The sequence below is a fragment of the Phasianus colchicus genome, chromosome 2, assembly GCF_987193195.1.
Source record: "Phasianus colchicus chromosome 2, bPhaCol1.hap1.1, whole genome shotgun sequence".
NCBI lineage: Eukaryota > Metazoa > Chordata > Aves > Galliformes > Phasianidae > Phasianus > Phasianus colchicus.
Genome location: NC_143437.1, coordinates 72,451,245 through 72,476,508, shown reverse-complemented (window position 1 = coordinate 72,476,508; position 25,264 = coordinate 72,451,245). Strand labels below are relative to the sequence as shown.

General features: G+C 35.8%; 2 protein-coding genes across 2 annotated transcripts in view; both read left to right on the top strand.

The window, feature by feature from the left end:
• Positions 1 to 25,264, top strand: part of LOC149919106 (uncharacterized) — a 278,061-nt gene that overhangs the window by 221,014 nt on the left and 31,783 nt on the right. The window lies entirely within an intron of this gene.
• Positions 654 to 23,121, top strand: UFL1 (UFM1 specific ligase 1). Its single transcript, XM_031611325.2, has 19 exons — positions 654 to 814; positions 1,531 to 1,676; positions 3,123 to 3,151; positions 3,805 to 3,902; positions 4,726 to 4,840; positions 5,693 to 5,823; positions 6,408 to 6,466; positions 8,580 to 8,726; positions 9,863 to 10,038; positions 10,654 to 10,833; positions 11,193 to 11,313; positions 13,547 to 13,669; positions 16,178 to 16,298; positions 17,257 to 17,420; positions 18,487 to 18,617; positions 18,751 to 18,831; positions 19,543 to 19,628; positions 20,080 to 20,260; positions 20,926 to 23,121. Exons 1-19 carry the CDS (start codon positions 738 to 740, stop codon positions 21,124 to 21,126), a joined length of 2,367 nt encoding a protein of 788 aa, XP_031467185.2. The 5' UTR covers positions 654 to 737; the 3' UTR covers positions 21,127 to 23,121.

Sequence of the window (25,264 nt, the reverse complement as noted above, 5' to 3'; positions counted from 1 at the left end):
GGTTGTTATGAAATCTCTTTGAGGACTCAGAACCTGCAATTTAGAAATACTGATATATTTGTAACTGCTCTGAGTTTACAATTCACATGCCCCTTCTTTGCTCACTGCTAAAACAATATGACTCTTAAAAATAACGACAACAAATCAACACAGACACACACACAGTCTCTATTTACAGATGATTTTTTTCCCCTGATTTTGCAGCTATTGCTTGAATTCAAGTTACACCAGACACCATGTGAATGTCTAATCTCTTATAACTGACTTGGGGTTTTATCTGTAGTGTTCAATGCGGCCAGCTCAAAGAAAGTGTCAGACTGTAGGGGGGGATTCTCCAAAGGCTGTGGACTATCCTTAAAATCAAAGCACTCTGCACACATCTGTGGTCAGGAAGGAGGAACCCAGCTAAGTTTCCTGTTCTTTTTCCCGACAGGAACAGCTGCGAGGATTCTATTTCCCTGCTCCTCCAACAGCGACTTGGTAGGGACCCGCGAGAATCATCGTCTCGTGGCTCCACACAGGACTTTTCAGCGGTAACAGACTTGTAGGTTGGAGGGGTTTCCACGAGCAACCCGCCAACCTCGGATCCACTCCTCGAGAGCAGCTGGGTCGACCCGCGGGCCGGAGACAGCCAGGCCGGCAGGGGGCGCTGTGTGCGACGGGCGCGCAGCGGAGGTGTGTCCACTCTGGCTACCCGTAGCCGCCCGGCGGGGCTGACGTGGAACGGGAGGGCGGCCATGGCGGCCGACTGGGAGGAGATCAGGCGTTTGGCGGCCGATTTCCAGCGTGCTCAGTTTGCCGAGGCGGCACACAGGTGAGCAGGGCGCGCCGGAATCGTGTCGGGCTTTGGAGCCCACTGTTGTGCCGGCAGCTGTCCCTGCCCGCCTATTGAGCGGAGCCGAGCACACAGCGCCGTGTGTGTGGTGTGTGGGGGTGTTCGGCAGGCCCTGCCCCCGAGGTGCTGTGCCAGCGCCTGGGACCCCAGAACGGCACCTCTGGGGTTCACACACGGGTCTGTGTTCACGAAGTAGCGCAGGAGCCTGATGGCCTTGCGTGTGAGCTGGCGGACAGCCTCGCAGCTCTTCTCCCACCTTTGCTGTTGAGTAATCGGGGTTGTTACGAGAGCCTGTGCGCATTACGAAATAAAATGTATCAAAAAATAAAGTGTTGAAGTAGCCTGTAAGTGTCTAACCCGAATTCTGTTAGCACAGCCGTGCCTCCCTGCACAGGAAGGTGCATCCTTACTGCTTGAGGAGCTGACAGCTGCTCGGGACAGGACTGGAAATCACATCTTAGCAATGACTCTCCTGAGAAAAGCTGAGTGTCTCGTTGGTGTGGGATGAGATCTTTCAGGTCTTTTCCAACCTTGGTGATTCTATAGGCTCGTGACATAATTTTTCTGATCATATATGCGTTTAATACACAGAGCACAAAGCACTCATTTTCTTCCCTGTGCGTAGAATTGCCAAAACATGAGTTGAAGTTAGCAGGTGCTATGAATTAACTGGTTGTTCTTTGTGTTGCTCTCAGATTGTCGGAGCGAAACTGTATAGAAATTGTCACTAAACTGATTGCGGAAAAGCAGTTGGAAGTGGTGCATACATTGGATGGGAAAGAATATGTCACTCCAGCACAGATCAGTAAGGAGATCTGGGATGAGCTCAGTGTTTGTGGTGGTAAGTGTCACGTGTGCTTTCTTCTTCTGGATCTGGAGATTCATTCTGAAGATCAGAGATAGATCTGAAAGTTTTGTTCAGTACCCATCGTGTTTCAAAAAAGTGAGCACGCTCCTTGATGCTTCATTTATCCAGGAATTTGATTATTTATTTTTTCACTTCAAGTCTGTATTAGGCTTTTATTTAATTATATCAGGAAATGTTACTTGATTCTCTTAAGCCTGTGTGGAATTTCTGAGCTGGAAGTGGTCTAAGAATCTATTTTAAGTGTATTTAAATACCCAGCTGGGTGTTTGGCATGGACTCAGAATTTCAAAACCATTCTCTCTTCACGTTGTTGTTAATATTAATAATAATGACATTTTGAAATTATTGTTGGTAGGTCTTATTTTACCTGTATGAGAAGCCATCTTATGACTTGACTTAGATGTGTAAGGAGTTCAGTAGTGCTTCAAACTCCTTTTTGTCACTGATTATAATGAGGAGACTGTGTTGTACTTCAGTTACGTATGTGGGTGAATTTCACGACATTGTATGTTTTAAAAGATAAAGTTTGCAATGTTCTTATAGAATATCCATTGTTTTGTTACTATTAGAAGTTAAGTTTCAGTTTGTGACACACCACTGTGTATCATATCATGATAGTTTGATTTTTAAGTTCCTGAGGGAGTGGGTTTTTTTGTTTGTTTTTGGAGTTTTCTAGCAAAGCTGTAGTATCATGGAATCATAGAATGTGTTGGGTTGGAAGGGACCTTTAAGAACATCTAATTCCAACCCCCTACTATAGGCAGGGACACCTTCCTCTAGAACAGGTTGCTCACAGCCCCATACAACCTGGCCTTGAATGCCTCCAGGGAGGGGGCATCCACAGCTTCTCTGGGCAGCCTGCTCCAGTGTCTCACCACCATTACAGTGAAGAATTTCTTCCTAATATCTAGTCTAAATTTACCCTCGTTCAGTTAAAAGCCATTTCCCCTCATTCTGTCACTACATTCCCTTATAAAATGCCCCTCCCCAGCTTTCCTGTATAACCACTCCAGGTACCACTATAAGGTCTTCTCAGAGCCTTCTCTTCTCCAGGCTGAAGAGCCTCAGCTCTCTTAGCCTGTCCTTTTAGGGGGAGGTGCTCTTGCCCTCCTCCAGCCCTCATCTTCATGGCCCTCTAGATCTGCTCCAACAGCTTCATGTCCTTCTTGTGTTGGAGGCCCCAGAACTGGACACAGTACTCTAGGTGGAGTCTCATGAGAGCAGAGTAGACGGGCAGAAGCCCCTCTCCCTCCACCTGTGATTTCTTTTATTTCTCAATAATTAAAGCTGAAATTGGTTGAATTGGTCTATGTAGAAGTAGTAAAGTATTTTGTATGCAATGAACTACACTGTGTTCTAAAGATTTTCAAGCATGGTTTATGCACTAAAAGTATGTTTGTATTTTTTTTTTTTTTGAAGGTCGAATAAACGTTGTTGACTTACAACAGGTAACTTTTTAATAATAAAAAAGTATATTCTTCCTCCTTTTCTTTACCATATATATATTATAAATGTGTATTTTGTCCATTATTTTATGCAGATTATTTTATGTATTTGCTGCATTATTTAGAGCTCCTCTGTGCTTAAAGATATTCCATGATCTATGAAATGAGCAGTAAAACATACTGATTTTCTTGATGGACTCTTCCTTTTTAAACTGAGGGCACGAAGAGAAAAGATATGTTTCCCCTTTAAATCTAAAGCAGCAGGAGCATGCATAATTAACTTTGCACGCCTCTTTGGATCTTCCCTCTTCCTTCATTAATCTCTTGTCTCCACTAACCTTTATCCTCCAGTAGTCTTCTTCTGTGACTAATTTTCCCTTCTGGCTAGAGCAGAATTACTTAGAATCAGAAAACCTTTCTGAAACACAGCTTATTATTATCTATTCATAGCTTTCTGCACTTTTATTTACTATGCAGCTTTCTTTTAACATTGTCACAGTTGCAAAGTTTGTTTATTATTTTTTTCTCACTCATGCTTTGTTCCAAATTACAAATTTACTGTAGATGTGTGCAATATTAGGGAAAAAAAAAATCTTTTTTTCATTTAGTAGTTCGATGTTTGAGAATTAATTTCAGTTTTTATTTTTTATTTTTAGATAATAAATGTGGACCTTCTGCACATTGAAAATAGAGCTAATGATATCGTTAAATCAGACAAAGCTGTTCAGCTTGTGTTAGGACAGCTTATAAATGAGTGAGTACTTTCAGGAGCAACGTGCATGACTCACTTCTCTAATGTTTTTGAAAATGCGAGCTAACAGTGATGATCAGTCTTTGGTGCTTCTGAGGTGCAATACATTTTTCTTGATTGCTGCAACAGCTGCTTGGTGACCACTGTTTCTTTTCCAAGTGGCTAGTGAGGCATGTCTGAAATCATCACTGAAGCCATGAAGCAAAGGCATTTTGAATGTCTCTGTCTTGAGGGCTTTACTTCTTAGTTCCTCATGTCTTTGTATACAGGAGCTAGAACGCATTTGCTCTGTGGCTTCGCTGTCTGCCTCAGCTGTTGACAAACCCTCTTATTTTCACCCACTTCTTTCTTTACCTCAGAAGTCTAAGATGTATGAGCAAGTTATTTCATGGCTTTCAGCACACCAACAAACACTGCAGTAATGCTGTTTTGGGGATGTCTCTTTTATTGATTGTATTGCAGGATTTATTCGTCGCAAGGAATGCGTAGCTCCTGGCTCTCTTGAAGTAACTGAGACCTACTTTGCTCACTGAAGTCTTTTTCTAAGACTCCTTTTAATAAGATGTTTTCCTGTTCCTGCTTTCCTGATGAATTCATACAAGCAGATAAACAACAAATTTAAATACTAGCTGCAAGGTTACCAGGTTTTTAAAACACGCTTTCACTGGCATTGTTCTCCTTTATTCAATTACAATAACTTAGTTCATTTTGGAAAATTTATAGCAGAAAGAATTATATATAGTGTCAGGTCAATTCATAATTCAGTAGATGAAGTGCATGTCTGTAACATGTTGTCTTTTGTTTTCTTCCCCTTGTTTCAAAAAAGGAGTTACCTAGATCAATTAGCAGAAGAAATAAATGATAAACTACAGGAAACTGGCCAGGTGACAATATCAGAACTCTGCAAGGCATATGACCTTCCAGGAGACTTCCTGACACAGGTGTTGTAACCTGCCAACCTGGCTAGTTTAGAATCAGTTATGTTCATCTTCTTTTGTCATCTTTGCAATAGCCATGGCTTTAATTGTAATGGGCTAGTTGTAATTCTAGGCAGAAAACAATGAATATATAGAGGTTGCAGTGTGACAGTTGTTGACAGATTTCTGTTTGATTTATTTGAGAGAAGCAGAAATACAGTGGTAGAAACTTTTAAGCTTATTCAGGAATGGTAAAATAAATGTTTTTTAAAGCTGAAGTCAAGATTCATGATAGAACTACTTCTGTTAGTGACTGTTCGAGTGCTTAAAGTGATTAGGGAGAATTAATCTTAAATTAAATCTTAAAATTAATGACTTTCAATTGAAATGGGATTTTTTTTCCAAGGGGTAATTCTGAGATTGTTGGGTGAGCAGTCTTATGAGGTAAAATCATGTTGACTCTCTTAATTTATAAACAGAATCTCTGTTCCATTATTAGCTTCTACAAAAACATTTCCATGGGAATTAATATATTGTTTTTCCTTATTTCTTGGAAGATTCATTTGCTTTTCACATTTATAACCATCTCTCTCTTTTGTGTTTATTGTTGCTAATTTAATTCTTAACTATCAGTGAAAATGGATCGTGAATTGGTTTGTACAGGTTTATACAAAAAAAAAAAAAAAGAAAGGTTAAATTTTAGTTTCTTCTATGCATCTCCAAACCTTACTGATTCCTTGCAAAGTTTTTTTTTGCTGTTGTATACATATATTGGCAAAACTAACTTGCTTATCTGTTAATCCAGATTTTTGAATTCATTTTGGACTGGCGTTGCTAATGCACAGTTTTAGTACTCATCCCTGCTTCTATTTACAGGCTTTATCCAAGCGTTTGGGTAGAATTATTCATGGAAGACTGGACCAGGAAAACCGTGGGGTGATTTTCACAGAGGCCTTTGTTTCCCGGCATCGAGCACGCATTCGTGGTCTCTTCAGTGCGATTACTCGGTAAATTGCAGCACCTGCAACCATGTATTAAAATATCTTTTTCCTAGTTCTTTATGCACCAGATTCACTTGTGGCTTAAAAAGAAAAGAAAGGCGGGTGGCTACATTTGTTTTAAATGCAGTTCAGTTCCTGGAATGATACATTCAGTTATGTCAGATTTTGTTTTTTCTTTAAATGGGGGCCAGGAGAGCAAGGAAAGTATGACTGAAACGTTTTTATATTTTGGCTGAAGTTGTTATGAGTAGCTTTTTAATAATGTGTTCAGAGAATATCTATCATTGTCCTCCTCCCCAGGCAATTACATATTGACATATATCCAGTACAAATGTTTTGAGAGATTTTTTTTTTATTATATTAATAATCTTCAACTTGCACAAACAAAAAATGCTTCCATATAATTCTCATAGCACTGTTATATTTTATAATTCTGTCATAATTTAAAATTGAAGCCTTTTAAGCTCTGTTAAATTCCAGTGTAGCAGATTGATACTGTATAGTTTTGGCCATTTAGAATAACATCTTGTTTCTAGAATCTCCAGGTCAGTTTCAGTAAATGTATTGCTTTCTTTTTCTCTTTTTACAAGGCCTACACCTGTAAGTAACTTGATCACACGGTATGGATTTCAAGAACATTTACTTTACTGTGAGTTTTCATTCACACTTTTTTTGTCTTTTTGTTCATTCATAGACTCTTCATTACTAGAAATACACTTTCAAAGGAACGTTTTAGTATATGCTACCAATTCCAGAATAAAGCAGTATGTTTCTCTGTAGTAAGTGTTAAACATTTCATGCTATCCATAACTAAAGGGATGTTCTCTGTATCTAAAGCAATGAGAGCATATAGTGATGAAATGCCCTTGGGTGTAGGGTGATGCAAGAAGTGCATTTTGTCATCTGTTATGTTATTTGCCTTTAGGTACTGGCAGTTTTATCAGCGAAGCACACAAAAGGGGACAGATTTTATGTAGCCAAACAGCATTAACTGCTCTGGATGTTATTTATTGACTTTGCTCTGTGATATTAGAGGCAGAGTTTTTGTTATGGTCACAGTTCAGTGTCTTTGTATGCTGAGAGATAAAGCGTACTCTTAAACTGTTTACTTTTATTTTCTGCAACTCTTTAAATGGAAACTCGTTAAGATTTCCTATCCAACTGCTAATATTTCAATTTTTTTCTAACATCGCTTTTGATATTTCAGCTTTTCTTTGACTACCAGGATTTCCCTCTCATCTGTTCAAAATTCTACTTAAAGCATCATTAGTCTTGTGTGGTGGCTGGCCACATATTACTGCTGTTGAGAATCTTTTAATGGTTTTTCTTCTCCTCTCATGGAAGTTAATATCTCTCTTCTGTTTGATTGGGTCTTTTTTCCTTCAGGGCACTACATACTCAAGCTCCATTAACATCTCTGCTTACTTTCTTGTTTTGTGACAAGCGTATTCGTTATAAATGAAAATCTTAGTATTTAAATCAAATTGTATAAATACTCTGCTTTCATATAATCAGTTTAAGGTTTCCTTTTTTCCCAGTGCTTTGTTTTCCAACTCTTTGTAGGTTAAGAGCAAAATCTACTAAAACGTAGATTTATAGATTTATTTATAATAATGCTGCAAAATAACAAATTTCATTATGCAATTAGTCTTTTTTAAACCCGTCCTGCCTGCAATTACATGATCATATACTCCTCATGTATAATGTTAATATGAAGTTCTAGTGCTTTCTGATCACCAACAGCACAATGGCTAAGTGCATTTCTAGTACTGCTTTTTCTTATTTTTATTGTTGCTGCTAATAAGTTAGTTCAACATTCTCTTTAGTTCTTACTGTATTTCATTCCATCTGCTGTTTCATAAGTTTTAAAAGCTTTATTACTGCCAGAACTCATTTGATCCATTTTTCAGTGACGCTGTTTCAATTCCATAAATATTGAAGATATCTTTTTAATGATATTACTTAGACTTTTGTGCCTCTTCTAGAAAAAAAACTGCTGCAGAGCTTGACAGTTGAGGTATATTTTTCAGTATACCTAGTGACTTATGAAAAGGCAAAAGCAGAGCATAAGAGGCAAATAAGACATTAATACCTACTTTTAATGGACTGAAAATACCCTAACTAGCATCAAGAGAGGCTTAGGTCTTTGGTTCTAACGGTTACCCATGCATTTGTTATTGGCAGTGTTTGTGCTTTTTAAGTGGTTTTATTACTTGCAACAGTGTGAGCATTACAAACCATGAAGATAGTGACCAGTAGGCAAGGTGCTAACATTTGTGCAGGTTAGGTAACAATTTCTTGTATCGTTTTAGTGTGTTCAGACCTCTTTTTATTTCCTTCTTGGGTAACATGCAAATGGTGAATGCAAAAAGAACACTTAATAAAAATATACTTATTGTATTGTCTGCTCAGAGCAAGCACCTTCTATGACTGCATTTTCTAAATTAAAAACTGAAACTGTCCAAATATGTGTTGTATAAAAACGGTTTTGATCCTGCCATAGTGGCTTGCTCTTTTAGAACTTTGTATGATTTCCTGAGTTTTTGTCAAGAACGTTCTCAGAAGCATTAAAAATAATTGATACGATTCAGAAATGTTTCAGCAGAACAAGCGCTTGTAGCTTGATCTTTGGTTTCTTTCAAGTAATGCTAAAAAGAAAAACAACTAATGAAGGGGAAAATAGAATGGGAAAAATAATCGCTATTTTCTAATAAATGGGTATATCAAAATGAAAATACTGTTTCATTTTTTCTTTCTTTCAGCTGTACTAGAAGAACTTGTTAACACCGGTCGTTTAAAAGGCACTGTGGTTGGTGGGAGGCAGGATAAAGCTGTGTTTGTTCCTGACATCTATGCCAGAACACAGAGCAACTGGGTGGATTCCTTTTTCAAACAGAATGGTTACTTAGGTAATTAATCTTTTTTTCCCTTAGATAACATGTCTTTCTTAAAAGCTAGTGTAGGTAATTAATTTTACGCTAGACAGTGTATACATTATATATATTAGAGTAAAGCCTCACAAGAATAAGTGGAAATAAATAAAGTAGTTGATTGTCCTCATTAGAGACTGTCTTACCATTGTTACTTCAGCAGAACCATATTTCAGCATACAAAACCATGTTGCTAAACAGTAACAGTATTTCTTACAAAGGATGTTAGAAATACTGCTCTTATTACTGTTCGGAAAACTTTTCTTAGACTGCTCATTGTGGACTTTCTACATAGCTGGGAATTTCAGGTCAGGTGTCCAGATTGCAACCAAGCTTTGACTGTTAACTGTTCAGATAGCCAAGAATGTTACACGCAGGAAGAACCTTTTCCACAAGATTTGCAAAACTGGAGTGGATGACACTTAGTGTCCTAATTAGAGTCCTAATATGTATATCTAAATTGAAGCTGAGTGATGACTAAGGATGGTGATTTAAAACAGGAGATGTGGGAAAATGTATAAAATAAATAAATAAACAGAGGAATGTACCCTTATGGTCCCAAAAGGCAAGTCCCTAAATAGCAGTTAGTCTTGCATTTTGAAGAGGCTCGTCATAGTTTACTGTAGTACTATTAGGCATTTCTGTAATATTGCTTGACTAATACAGTGCTTGAATGTTTTCAGAATATCTAAGTTTAAACTACCAAATGCTTTGAATGCCTTGCTTGTGAGGCATTGAATGATTCTACAACTATATTGGTGAAAACAAAAATTTGCCATTTTATGTATTGTAAATATTCTATTTACGTTAGAGTACTTTGGAAAGATGTCATTGCAAAGATAGGTTTTATAATGTAGGAATCTGAATAAAGCATTTTTTCCAAAACTTCATGTGGTAACATTCATGACTTAATCTTCATATGTATATTGATTGTATTTACCTGTAACTTGTGCTGAAGTAAGTTTTAGGTGATGAGCATTGGCTCAAAGTTGCACCTAGGAGTTTCTGTATAGGAATGTAATTCTTCTTTTCCAGCTTTTCAAGCAGATTGCTTCTTAGGATCCAATGAGTATATAACAGTACTTAATTTTAATGGGCTTCTAACTATTTTTTAGAATTTGATGCATTGTACAGACTTGGCATCCCTGACCCAGCAGGCTACATCAAAAAAAGATACAAGTCCACAAAACTCTTATTTCTGAGAGCAGCTTGTGTTGGTCAAGAGATTGTGGATCGAGTTGAAGCTTCTGTAGATGAAGTCATCAGCTCTGGAAGTTGGATAGACGTAGCAGTAAGTGATTCTTTCTGTTGTTGGATTTATTTATTTTGACTTGTGTGTCAGATGTTACATTATTGAAGCTGTATGTGTGTGGTGTACATCTCATGTTATAGGAGAAGAATATGCAGACTAAGATATAACAAGTGAAGTAACTTTGTTTGCCTTTAAGTTGGTCTGAACAAAAACAAGGATAGACCATGTCAATATTCAGTTAGAAAGCAATGTGTTTTTTTAGTATGCTTTTGGGAAAAAAATTCTTAAACTGAACTCCTATCAGTGTTTCTGTAAGTAGAGAGTTATTAGCCATTTTCTTCTAGTATGTGTCTCTCAGGAGGAGGTCAGATGTTGTTTTGGATCTGATGTTGTTCAGCATCTGCTGAGATGCGTTTTGAAGTTGTCGTGCTGTTTCCCACATGTAGCACTGATGCTCTTGTGCAGTGTTTGCTGGGGAAGAAGGTCTAAAATAGTGTTTACTCTTATATTGCACTTATAAAATTAAAATAGTAATTTATTCTATTATAAGTAGTTAACAGCTATGAAATGGGGTATTTGTGGATCCAATTTATCCACATGCAAATATGTGTCCATTCTATAATACATTATTGTATATAAACTTCTTTACCTTAGACTCTTCTGCCAAGTTCGTTGTCAGTAGAAGATGTTGGGATTTTGCTTCAGCAAGTGATGAGATCTTTGAACAAAAATTCTTCAAGTTTAGTCTTCAGTGACACCATCGTGGTCAGTGAGAAATTTCTAAGCAGCTGTACTGATCTGTTTTCTGATATGATGAAACAGAAAGCCGAAAAGGTATGGTTATTCAAGTGCTCAAGATGGTACATTGAGTTTTGGAGTGTAGTTTCTTTGGCTTTCTAGTTGCTGTCACCATCTCTTTGCTTCTTGCCTGAAATGCAGCTTATGAAAACAAGCAAAAATGAGGAAAGAGATTGTATTAGTGTAATGCAGTGTATATTCAATTTTGCACGCTAACAACGTGATCTGATCCTGAACTTTTAAAAGAAGAATAAGTGCATCCTTGTGTGTTGCTCATGGAAAACGTTGTCTTAGATTAGTATACTTTGAAGTGGCTAAATGGCTTAAATGTTCTTCTATCCATCTTCGTCTCTCTCTTTACCTTTTCTCTATTAATTGCATGTTCTTTGTTATAGGAAATGAAAAACAGCCCTGTTCATTTAATTACTGAAGAAGATTTAAAGCAGTCTTACGTTTTAGAAAATTCGTATGCTAATAAAAAAGACAAAAAAGATGAAAGAAGAAAGAAAGCAACAGGTAAGGCATAAATAAAAAATCTTAGCCTCAGAAATATTTAAAATTATTCTATTTTGTAGTCCACTAATTTCCTATAGTCCACTGCTGAAGATATTTGGGAAACAATCCAGCTACTTCTTATGATTGTACTATTGGTGTAGGGCTATGTATGTAAGAATTTGAGATTTCAAAGTACAGACGAAGTCCCATAAAGATATCCTGAGTTAGTCCAGCGCAAGGCATCTGACTATAGGAACAAGGAATCCATGTAGATTTTAATTTGAGACAGAATAGAAATGTGTCATTTTAAGCCTTTGAAATCTTTTTATGTTTAAAACATTTTTCAGAACACTCTATTTTCAGTTCCAAAAACTATGTTGCTACAGCACAGCTGAGCAATTTATGTTGAACGTACATGCACAGTTTTATGTGCTACTAAAGGTAACAGTATTAGAGCACTGATGCATCTCTTTTAATTGTATATATATCATCTGAAAATTAAAACATAAGATTCAGCTCTTAAAAAGGCCATGACTGAGTTGGCATGGAAACTAAACTTATTCTTGCCACAAGAGACAGCAGATTTTTCTAGGCCAGTAGCTGAAGCAGAAAAGCTTGAACTTTATTTGAACTGTTGTAAGTCTTCAGTTTCCAGCCTTCTAAAGATTGAAGACTCTACTCAGCATGTACATTGGGTCTGTAGGTGCGCTCACATGTACAGATTGAATATACACTGCACTGTCAGTAAGCACTAAGTAAGAAGTGGGTTTTTTGTATTGACTTAGCTATTTTACAATCAAAATCATAGTTTAAGCTTATTTAAGTTTTATTTCATGATGGCAAAATGTGACAAATGTCATATTGTCTATCTTGAAGTGACTGCCAACTGCATTAAGTGTAACCTGACCTGGCATATTGTTAATTCCAATTTACACAATGTAGATCCTGCCATGTATTGTGGTTATGAAAATTTGGGAGTTGCAAAATAAATTGTCAGTTGCCTTTTATAACAGTCTTTGACAAACAAGAGACTGCAGAAATGATCCTTCCTGTGGGCTGAAGTCATACACCATGCCATCTTTTCTAGCTGAAGTCTGTCTTGCTTGTTTGCTTTCTGGATAAGATCTTGACTGCAGATTGCTGCTTTTTCTGTAGTGGTATTAAAGTGAAATACAGGATGAAAGGAGCTTTTTTGGCAATGTAGCTAATATATTGCATGCTTGACAGTTTACATCTGATCACAATGTAGTTACATTTCAAATAGACTTGTGAAAAATATCCATTCTTTTTTATGTTTTGAGAGGTCAAAACTCAGAAGATTTCACCGTGTTTTGTTATCTGCAGCTGAACAAGTTTCTTGTTCCAGCAAAGTAATTGTGTCCACATGGGTTTCTAAGTAGTATCATCTTGCCTTTGTTTTTCCTTTTCTTAAATGATAGTACTGTTAGGACTTTATGTGTATATGCAAAAATAATTAGTCTCTCAAGACTTAGTGAACATATAGAACTAATTTTTCTGGAGTTTAGATTTCTTCAAACTCAAAAAAAAAAAAAAAAAAAAAGAACAAGGAAAAGAAAAGGAGAACAAATAGATAAGCAGCTTACATTATGCAGAAGGACTGTATTGCACATTGAGATGCTCTCTGCAGTGTGAATACATGGATTGTAGCACCTATGAGCTAAGTAGTTCTATTTGTCAGGACAGAATCATCTTATTGCTTTACTGTCACTGACGAATAGTTGAACAAGAAATAGCAATTTAGTTAATTGAATGCACACTTGCAAGAATATTTTGGATAAATGTTTACCGTGGAGGTTTATTTCTCTGAAAGTGAACGAAGTTATGTTATCTGGAATGTTTTAGAGTAGCTTTGTTATTCAGCATCACTGAACAAAATGCCAAATGCTTACTAAAATGCCATTTTCAGCCAAAAGAAAATCTCCTATTCCATAATGGAAATTATTATTGCATTTGCTTTCATTTGCGAAAAGATATTACAGCTTTGATTTTTTTAATGATAATTTTAATTTGACATGGCTGGCATTTGTGATTGTTTATGACTGTAGTTTAAACGAGGATTTCACTTGGTATGCTTTTTTTAGCCTTAAGAATGGAACTGTTATGACAGTAGTATACTGGTTGATATATATTTTTTAATTAAGATGTAACAAGTACTGCAGATAAATTACCATAATATTGCTAACTTTTAAGTGCTGTAACTTTATTATGAAATAAGCAAATAATTCTCCACCAGAGGGCAGTGGAAGCATGAGAGGAGGAGGAGGTGGTAATGCTAGAGAAATCAAGATTAAGAAAACTAAGAAGAAAGGAAGGAAGGATGCTGACAGTGATGAAGAGTCACAAGCCACCAGCACAGGTATGTTTGGGTACTTTCTACTCATGGCTACATATTTATTTTCACTTGCTTTTCAACTCCTCTGATTTCTCTATTGTATTAGTAAGTTCTGGTTAAAAAGGAATGTGAGAGTGCTGTTCCATTAGAATTGTACCAATGGATGTAATATTGTTATTTAAATGAAATGCTCGTATCAGATTCGTGGAATTATATAAAGTAGCCTTTAAAAAAGTAACCTAAGACAAGGAATTTAGAGCAGATACTTTAAATTTTTGGTTTTATGTAGGAAACACACTGGATTTTAGGATGAAATCAATGTATGCAAATATATAAAGGGAGGATGCAATGGGTCTGGAGCTAGGCTTTTCTCAGGGCGCTCGGTGCCAAACTAGAACATGAGATGTATCCTCTGAATATCAGGAATTGCTTCTTTCTTCTGGGTGATGAAGCATTGGCACAGATTGCCCAGAGAGATGGCGAAGCCTCTGTCCTTGGAAATGCTTAGAAGCTGCCTGGACAAGGTACTAGGAAAGCAGCTCTAGGTGTTCTTGCTTGAACAGACAGGTTGAACTAGAGGTCCCTTCCAACCTGAACTGATGTGAGTATTATAGTTGGTTTCTTAACATTTGTTGAATAGCGTATGATAAATAGAGTAGTTTGTATCCAGCTCCATTACATTTTTAATATTTTAAAATAAGATCCGTCTTGCTTTTTACTGATATCTTTGTGTTTGAGCTAGTCACTTTTGTAACTTTACATTTTAGTGTGAGAAAGAAGGTACTTTGAAGGCTCATCTGTGTGACTGGTTTTAGATGTATTTTATAGGATGTGTCTGCATCACTCTCTATTCTTGCCCATTTCTTCCAACTGACTTAGGAAGAGCATAGATGGCTTCCTCAGAAGTAGATGCATATGCTATTAGACTTATATTTAACAGTGGCTAAAAATGAAACAGCGATAATTTTTATTACATCTTTAATTCAAATAACAGAACCACGTGTTTCTATTTTACATGTAGTGTTTAGACATTGAATACTGACTGCAAGATACTTCTAAACAAGATGTTTGAGCTTTGATGTAGAGCATCTTAATTTTGGGTCATACTACTCTCACAGTTTTCTGTAATTTGCACACAAATGAAGTTATTTTTCATGATTGCTCAGATACTGAGTAAACTGTGTTAAATTGCCCCTTTCTGGGGTAACTTTTCATGTTTAACAATAGTTGCTGCTAGTTTTGCAGAATTATAGTAAATAGATCAAGTTGTGTTTGGTGGACTTCACTTTTGCATCAGTTCTTTGATGGGGAAAAAAATAGTTGTCATATTCAAACTAAAATCTAGGATAAATGCAGATGTAACCATTCAAATATAAGTAACATCCTTCAAATCCTGATTTAAGTTCCCTTTCCATCTCTTTCACTAAGTATTGTATGTTGATAATTACTGATGCAGCGTGACTGAGAAAGTTATGATTTCCATTCATTCAGTTTCCTTAGGTACAAAATAACCCTTCTTTATGCTGCAGCTGGTACATGAAATACCTATCTCTTTCTGGTTTGCTGTCACCATCCTGATCTCATTCTCATATGTAAAAACTAACTTCTGCTGCTTGCTGATGAATTTAATATTTTGCCGAAACTATAACGCAGATGTAGTATTTAACTGCATTTACAAGCAGCTTATAAGGTGATCTTACTACAGGAACTTGTTGCCTGGCTTAATTTTCTTTCTTTAATCTGTCTAAAGTTTTATGTACTGTAACCTCTAGTTGAGGGTCCTGTTACTGATGATGTATGTTACTGATTGGGGTTAAGGAAAAAGTAAACAACCTTGTAAAATTTCCTCAAATAATAATGTTCTATTTAATTTTGATATTTAAAATTATCTTTTTTGTCTTGGTATTGTCATCCTTCCTGAACAAATATGGGCCAGACAGTTTTGAAATCATTCACCAAAAGTAAATTTTAGTATATTTCTAAAGTTGTTTGTAACAGAAAATAATTGTTAGGAGATCAAAAGAGAAATTTCACTATTTTTTTTGTACGTGCAGAACGTAACTGTTGTCTGTAGTCATGCTTTCTTTTGGTAATGCTTCTTTGGATGTTTGAAGTTGGAAGCTGTGTAATCAATGAAAATACAGATGTTATAGTTAAGAAATATACAGGAAAGTTAAGCTAAACAGGTTATCATACTAAGGAAGAATGGATGGAAAGCTTACCCTTGTCCTCAACTTGCTGTGAAGACTCCAAGAGGAGCGATCTCCAAAAGAGATCTTCCCTAGTGGTAGTCAGCACTTAAATTGGGTCTAGGAGAGGTGGAGCACAGGAGAATTCCGGTAGCACAGGAGAATTGTCTTCATCTATGCTCCTAGGGCTGACTCATTGCTCGCCTCAGGTGGTCAATCAGAGGTTCAGGTCAAGATTCAACAGTTTCCATACAGAAGCATTTCCATGTCTCGTGCCACACAGTAGCTACAGCAATGTTAACTATAAACTTTCGTCAGTGAATATTGTTTATGGCCACTGCAGGTAGGAATAAGCAGCTGGAGTTCCATTTCATGTCGCAAGAGGAAATGCAGGATGTTTTAAAGACCCATTTGCAGGACTGCCCTGAAGAGCTTATTACAGAACTCGCTGAACATCTAATGAGGTAAATTCCATCATTCAAATAGAGTTAGAAAGTCTGTGGTTCATTTCAGATGAATCTCTCAATTCTGTTTTCTTGTTTAGGGAAAAATAATTTTACTGATGGAAGTGATTTACAATATCCTCTTTCTGCACAGCTCCATCTTACGTAATTCCTTCTGTATTAGAAAGCTGTACTGATACAGTAATGGGAAATAATGCCTCTGCCTAGCAGTAGTTGTCAGCAAGTGATTTTGGGTTCTTAAGTATATTTCTCCACCCTTACCCTTGATCTGTGTTGAGATTTCATCATTCCTGTCTTCTGTACATACCTATCTTGGTATACTCATGTCCTGTGTTCCTTGTGTTACCACTGGCACCTGTGGTACATAGTTAACTACTCAGGTCAGCAAACTGATGTAATAAAAGATGAATAATTTCTTTTAAGAAGATACACCATACAAGAGACAGATATGAATATATGTGTTCTAGGCAAAAAGGACATGAGAGGACCATAATAGCTTTACCTTGGATAAACTTGCAGTGCAGCAGTAACTGTGCCTTAAGAAGGGCGTATGCTATCTTAATGCATCTTAAGTTTGCCATCTTATGGCTCTCATTGATCTGAAATCTGTGTACTGACCCTTTAAAGAATTTGAGAATAGCACTGCTGCAGTAAATGTTTTCCTGTCTTACATCTCGTTCCCATTTAAGAGCTGTTATGACGTGAAAGCTTTGTTAAGCACTTACATACCATGCATACTGTAACTGGTAGTACTTCTGCAATTACAGAAATATATTTGAATTTCCTAATGCTTTTTTTTTTTTCTCTCTTTTCAATTACTTGTTTTTTATTTATCTTGTAATTCTTCGGCTTTCTCATCCCACTCATTTCTAGTTTAGGAGATGGATTTCTCTGCTCATATGTTTGGAAAACCTTCAACATTTTTACGCTTAGTTGTTTTTTTCTCCCCTGTTCTAAGACCTCTAACAAAAAGTTACCAGGAAGTTGTGCGTTCTGTGTTTACATCTTCAACATCTTCCTCTGGAGCAAGCAGAAGACAGACTATGAAGGACTTGCAGGAGGAGTTCTCAAACTTGTACAACAACATTCGATTATTTGAAAAGGGAACAAAGTATTTCACAGGTATAATAAATATATACTTTAAATATACTTATTCAAGAATGTGGAATTTATTTCAGAATCTATATGCAGGGTCAGAGGAGAACAACGGTTTCAAGAAAATGAGAAAACTTAAGGATGTATTTACAGTGTTTAAAACTGACCTTGCGCTGATGTGCACTGCTTTGTACACTTTCTGAAATACATTCTCTTCATATCCACAGTCTTCATTCTGTCCAAGCTATCATGTGTTCTTGTTCTTTCTTCTGAAATGTTTACATCCCTTCACAGTTCTTATTATTTCTTTAAAATGTATAGTAAACTTCATTCTGTCAGCTGTGTAATTAATGAATACATTGAATACTTCCTGACTCTGAAGAACCCTCATCTCAAGCTTCTCTTGGTTTGGTATCGAACGTAACTGCTTCTCAAGAATAGTTTTTCAAAAAGGTGTAGATTGATTTTTCAGTAGGATACTTTGTAATGTCATCTTTAGCTATCTGTATTTTGTTACAGGAAAATAATATTAGGTAAATATTGTATACGTTTCCAAGATTCTGTGCTACATTCAGTTTTCTTTGAGAATTTTCTCTGTAGAAAGTCTACAGCAAAAGGAAATACCAACACACAAAATCTAGATACATTCCTGTGGTTTGGAATAAATGGAATTATTTCCCATTAACTTCTGTTCTTGTATGCTGGTTCTTTTTTGAAAAATTCTATTTCGGTCTTATGTCCTGTGCCTGCTTATTTAACTGCTTGTCCCATTGCCTTTATGTACTAGTCGATGGGTAGAATCAGTGCTGTATTAGTAGTTCAAGAGGATTGCATAGGGACTCATATACCTTTGAAGCACAGACAGTGCATTAAAATGCAGTTACAGACTTGAAAGCTCACATTTATGCTGAATAATATTCCATAAGAAACTGCAAATGAGAGATGTTTGCTTCATGCATTCAAATGAATTTCTAGTGCTGCTGCTTGTAGTTGGTAGAGTCCATGTTTTGGAAAGTGTTGTGATAACTGTTCATATAGTAACAGTAACATAGTAAGGCATTTTCCTGTCTTTTTATTCTATTTTGTTTAACAGATGAGACTCAGACTAACCTTGCTAAGCACCTGTTGAAGACTGTCTGTACCGACATTACAAATCTTATTTTCAACTTCCTAGCATCTGATTCAATGATGACAACGGAAAATTATTCTACCATTACAAGTGAGGTACAGAGCTCTTAGTTCCTTTTCAGCAGTTTCAAGTAGTTGAGTGACTTATTTAATTATCTTCTCTCTCGATACGTCCACAGCTAAGATAGTAATCAGTATTACAAATGATTTCCATTCCTCTCTCATACAGGTGAGGACCAAGATTTTAGGTAAATTGCCAGAAGGTACCAAAGGTCCTTTAACTAAACTGCATACTTCTCTGAATGGCAAGGTAAAGCATTCCAGAATCTTTGAGTTCAGATATTCTGTTCTGGTGATATGCTAATAAACAGCTGTAATGCATGGTATGATATAGTACATAACTGCTGCTGTGAGAACTGAAGTCATCTTTTGAATTTGTCTAAGTCAAAGTACTTTTTTTATATTTGAATTTTAACATTTGATCTAACATTTTAAAACTGGTAATCAGCTAGCTGTTTACTTCCAGATGGGAATCTAGTGTATCTTTATGTATAAATGAGAAAAACAAGATCTGAGAGATAATCTGTGATATATTTGTTTTTGCTTCTTGTAACTGAAAGATTGTTTTCTCCTGTATTCTTTAAGTATTCTTTAGTATTAAAAAAAAAAAAAAAATACACAACAGATAATGGCAGTGTAAGTATAAAGGAATGTGATTTATTACTTCTTATATACAAGATGCCTTACTGTATGTTTCTTCAGAAGGAAAATCTGTAAGGATTTGCAAAACTTGTTTCTTTTTAGTATTTTATTTTCAGACCAGATATCTTTATACCATAGTTTGCATGTTTAAATATATGAACTGTTGGAAGATAAAAAAAAAAAACCAAAACTTTAGTTAGAATTCTTTTTTCTTTTTGTAGTTTACTCCAGTTGTATTTGGGATGATTAGCTGTGAACAGTAGTTAGCTCATTTTGTAGCCTATTAACATAGATTCTTACATCTTTTATTTTTCAATAGAGTTTAGAAGATTTCCTTTCATACCTTGATACTGCAGCAGATATTTGTGATATTATGGTGAAAAAAGGAGACAAAAAGAAGGAAAGGTACCTTAATTGTATTTATTCTGTGTACACTATGTGAAAATGAGCTCTCTTGCTGCACAAATGTCAGATGATTCATTTGCTAGCAGTCACATAGATTGTGCAAGTAAGAGTCAATTGTTCTTTCCAAACTGTTTATCCGAAAAATACAAAGGTGGGCAGTCCTAATTTTGTGGGAGAAGGCAGACAGGAGAGTTTCTATTTAGCTAATTTGGCTGACTGATTACATTTAAGTTTGCTAGAGTGGTTTTCAGCATTTGAGCTCCACCAGTGCTTCCGTTCTTGTTTTTTGTGTTTTTTTGTTTTCCCTTTTAATAAGGAATATCACAAATATCACATCATGAATTGGTCAGTCAGAGAAGAAAATAACAGTCTTAATGTCAAATATGTTTTAGAGTCTTTTATGAATTCTGACAGAATGGGAAACGGATTTTAATCTATTCTTGCTCCTTAGGCAAGTCCTGTTTCAACATAGACAAGCTCTGATTGAACAGCTAAAAGTAACAGAAGATCCAGCTCTTGTTCTGCACCTGACATCAGTACTGTTATTTCAGTTTTCAACCCACTGTATGCTTCATGCACCGGGAAGATCTGTACCACAGATCATTAATTTCTTAAGTGGCAAGATCCCAGAGGTATTCCTTTTTGGCCTTATTGTGTGAAAGTACTTTTTTTTTCTGTGACCAAATGAACTTATACTAATGCTGCTATATAAGACTGGCATCCTTGTGTTTCATGTCTAATATTATTGTATGTGCAGAATATGTAGTTTGCCTGATCTATAATGTATTTTAAGTATTTTCAATATTTTTAATAAAATCCATTTGTCATTAGTACTGAAGCTTTTGCCTTTATCTGTAGCTAGCTACGTATTGTGGGGTGTTAAAAATCACTGACAATTCTTGCCAACTCTCTCTTTTCTCCTAGCTAGACTGTGATTGCTTTGAACTTTTCTAATTCAGTTTTAGAAAAGAGATACCTCTCCAAAAATTGAAAGATTCAAATTCTATATCCAGTCTACCAAAACTGATTGTTTTTACTGACTACGTTGCTTTATTGCTTCAGTTAATTGTCCTGTTCCTGCTGCATGGGTGCACTTTTCATTTTTCCCCCTCTCTGACTGTTTCTCAGAATTTAGGTTGCAAAATACTTCAATGGAAATATGTTTGTCTATCCCTTTCCTCATGAGACAAGAATGGGAGGATGCTTTTTCTAACATTTACTCTTCAATCGGTTAAAGGTCTGTGTTACCTTTTCCATTACATTGACGTTTTGTTTTGTTTTGTTTTTTTCCCCTCAGGATCAGCATTCTCTATTAATCAAATACCAGGGATTAGTAGTGAAACAATTGATCAGTCTGTCTAAGAAGGCAGAACAGGAGGATGACAATAAAACAGAGGAAGAAGGAGCAGATACCATTCGGAAAGAGCTCCAGGAAATCACTACCTCTGTCAAAGACCTTGTTCTCAGACCTAGAAAATCTTCTGTAACAGAGGAATAAAATGATTACTGAGTGTGTCTGCGTCCATGATACAGCTTGAAAATGCTTGAAAAACTTTAATATTTGGCTTCTAGCAAATGACAGCCAAGGAACACATCATCATGTAATGGTGACAAATGAAGTTTTGTTTATCTACTACTACAGCATACATATAAGATGTATGTACATATAAGATATTAATACATTGGATGAAGAGGATGCTTTGGGTATAAATTTGGTGGGTTTTTTTAATTTGCAACTTCACTTTAAGACTCAAGAAATGCTTTCTCTTGTGATAACACTGTATTCTGTTACATGCACAAGTTTATAGATTTGCTCTTCTGATTTGGATTTGTCATGGTGTCAGGGTTGTATATAAGTGTGCATAAGCCTATATCTTAATTTCAAAACTAGGTTTGAAATGAAAATTGTTATAAATAGTATACAAACGAAAGCCCATTTTTACATTTTGATAGAATTAGTGGTTGTTTTCTACTAAAGAGCGAAACCACCAAGTACAAGGTTATATTCCTAAACTTAAAAGAAGTGACCCAATATTTATGTGAGTCTCTAAATATACTGAAATCTTTCAAAAATCAGCATACCCATGCTATTTATATGTATTCTTTTAATGTCAGTAATGGCAGCTCATTTAAAACCAATTTAATTGGGACAGAGGAGGTGCAACCCTTTGCATTGGTAATTTGAGGATGGGTAAATGCTATTTCACTTGCCATAATTAACACTGTGTGAACATTCAGCAGTCCTGTTGAATGCTCAGTCCAGTTCCCTTAGCTGTACCAAGCATGTGCTTGCGTTCTGTCAGCTGCCTTGAGGGAACTTCTGATGTTCTGTTTACCCCAAGTTTTTGGAAAAGAATTTAAATATTAACATTTAAGATCTTTCTACATAAACTTTATAGACTGTTTGTCTAATCTGAAATAGCTAAATGTTGAATGTTTCCCTCAAGTTTTTTACTTGCCTTATTTCCACAAGGACTTTGTCTTGAGGAAGGTTAAAAATGTGTAAAATAAAATCTTTTGAGTTCTGCCACTATTATTGACATAATTATTGTATGTCAAATGCACTTCTAACTTGTATTTAAGAGAAGGTAGTTTTCATACCAGAAATGTTATAGTTGTATCAGGTCCTTCTTGACCTTGTATTACTTCAGTAATGCCCACTGATTTCATGCCAGATAAGACATCTGAAAATGCCATTCACCCATTTTTGCCAAAATTCTTTGATGCTGAAAGAGAGCAAATAGTTTCTATACAAGTTCTGCTTTGTTTAAATATATTTTTTATTTTTACTATTTTTTTAAAATATTTGTTTCCCAGCATTTAGTCTATTCTATGTGGTTAATCAAAAATATCTGCTAGCAAAAACAAAAAACAAACAAACAAACAAACAAAAAATACATTGATGAGGCCCAGTATGAAAACTCAGTAATGGATTAACTGTGATGAATTTTAACCATATATAAAAGTACCTAATGTTTAACAGTATTATTCCCTTCATAATTCTGATGTTTTACACATTGTAAGGCAAAAACTGTGCCAGATGGAATAGAGGTAAGGCAGAACCAAAAATAGTTCTTTTCTTTGGCTGGAGGTTATCTTTGCGAACACTGAAGAGTAAGAGAGAAATACTCTATTTATCTTTGTTTAAGAAAGAATTTGCATATGGAGAACAGGCTTGATTTCCTGTTAGTTGGCCAGAATAATCACTGTGCTCCTACAGTGAACATAAACAATTTTGTAAAACATGAATCTATTTTGTAAATAATATGCTATGTGAAATTCTATATGCAAATATGAAAATATTTTAATAAAATTAATTGATAAGGTATTTAAAATGCAATATTGACTTAAGCAGTGATTGTTAGTCTTGCAATTTTCAGCTTCCAAAAGGTTATATGCACGTTTTGATTTAACATGTTGTTTTGAGTGTTCCTGTATTTTTGATTGATACTGTTACATATTATAAGAATAACTTACACAATCTACTATATCATGCATTACTGTTGCTATATGGTAGCCATTATAATAAGAATGATAAAAATATATGTATCATTCTAATTAGATAAGAAAGATACACTAGAATTCAGAGGTATCTCCTGGCTACTAAGAATTCTAGTAGAGAAAGGTTGGAAAACCTTCCCAGATATTTTTTTCACTCTTGAATGTGAAAAATCGGTCTTCAGGTCATGAGATGGGAGTATCTTGAGAGAGAAACAAAAAGGAGCATTCACAATTTCCTGATTATTACCCATGAGAAATGTTTTTGAGAGTAAGAGTACTCTCATCTTAGAAATCAGAGATTCCATTCACAAAACAAAACCAATTATCGGCATAGCTAGGAAAATGAAAGGTAATATAAAGGTGTATAAATCAGTGCTGTTAATTTGACTTTAAGTATTAAGTGTGATCCTCTTGTGTTCTTCACCTACAGCCTTTAAGCAGCATCATTATAAAGTTTCTAAAAGCTGATGTGAATATATATAAACAGGCTTCCCAATCTCATCTACTTTTACAGTCAGCAAATTAGAACTGATTTTTTAACTGTAAGTAGTAAAAAATTTCAGCAGCATCCTTTCTCCCCCCTCGCCCCCCCCAATTTTAAGTGGCAAAATCTGACTTCTGTAGCTGTTTGTTTCCAGGCCTGCTGGAAATAAGCAGACTGTTGCTCTATTAGATCTTACAGCCTTCTTTCCAATTCTGTTCTGCAACTTCTTAAAACAAACAAACAGAAACAGACAAACAAAACTCCTCAAGTTTTCAAGTGATAGCATTAGGATATGATGTCTGGATGAATCCTTCTTAACAGCTTGCTCAGATAAAGCTACAAGCTCTGTAGGCTCCTGAGTAGGCTCTTTAAGAAATGGTTGCTCCTTGATTTTATTTTTATTTTTTTTCAGGAATGGGAAGTTTAGTACTCTTACAGAAAACACAAAAGACAGATCAAATGTGTACCCCAGGATCATTTCTCCAGCAGTGGCCAAAAGTGAGTGCCTAGGGAGGAACAGAAGAATGAGACACATGGTGATTTTTCCGTTGAGTGCTTTTGGAGCTCCCAAATATGTGCTACTCAAACATTCTGAATCATGGCTTTACTTAAAAAATAGCAAATAGTAAGGGTCTGGAGCTTTTGGGTAAACAGGATACTGGTACGCAGGATTCTTTCTCTGCTGACCCAGGTAACAGTAAAATGTTCAGTAAATGGCAAAGATGTTTTCTGAGGAAAGCAACAAATTGGTTGTGTTTTTCATAGGAATGGTTAAATATTTAAGCAAGGAATGACACCTTATTTAAAAAAAAAAAAAAAAAAAAAAAAAAAAGGAAGTTAGATGGGAAGAGAATTTGAGAAGTTTAAAGAGAAACAACATTTGTTTTGTGAACTTCCAAATCAATGTGAAAAGGAAGCTAGGTCAAGACAGGCCACATCTGGGCTCAGACTAAGAAAGCTGCTTTCTATTTCAGGAAGTTCAGGAGGAGATGTGAGAGACATCATTAATTATGAAATGAAGCAGCAGAATTTGTGTTGTATTCAGTGTGCATCTTTTGGCAAAAATACTTTAAAACACTTCTCTTGGCATGTGTGCTATTAACATAGCTGTTATCTGCAGCGAGAAAAGTATGGAAAGGATTGTCTTTGAAGTTAAAGGCAGGTAATGGCTAAAGGATGTTCCTATGCTTTTCATCCTTTTTGAAAGAACATACTGTGTTGGAACTATTTCTGAGTGTCATTAGTTTTTTTTGACAGATATTTGCTTGCTCTGATTGTGGGCTTCAAAAGGTACTTGATCAAGAATTGTGCTTTCGACTTTTTTTTTCTTTTTGGAAGTAAAGGCAAAAGGATGATTCACTTTCTGGACTCATATTTGGACCTAACTTGTCTTCTCCCTTCCCAATCCATGAAAATAACAAGCTTGAAAAATAAGTATTAAAAGTGCTTGGCATAAACAAAGCGTATAGTTTGTACAGACATAGGAGAAAAGAGTTCAATCAACTTTGTGTACAAAACAAAATGCGTGCAAAGGTTTAATAAACCAGTCAGCTGTGAATAGAGATGATGAAATCTTGGCAGTAGCAATTAAATGATCAGTCTTAATTGCAAGGCACCGCTAGATACAGGTAACCACCAGAACTAATTGTCC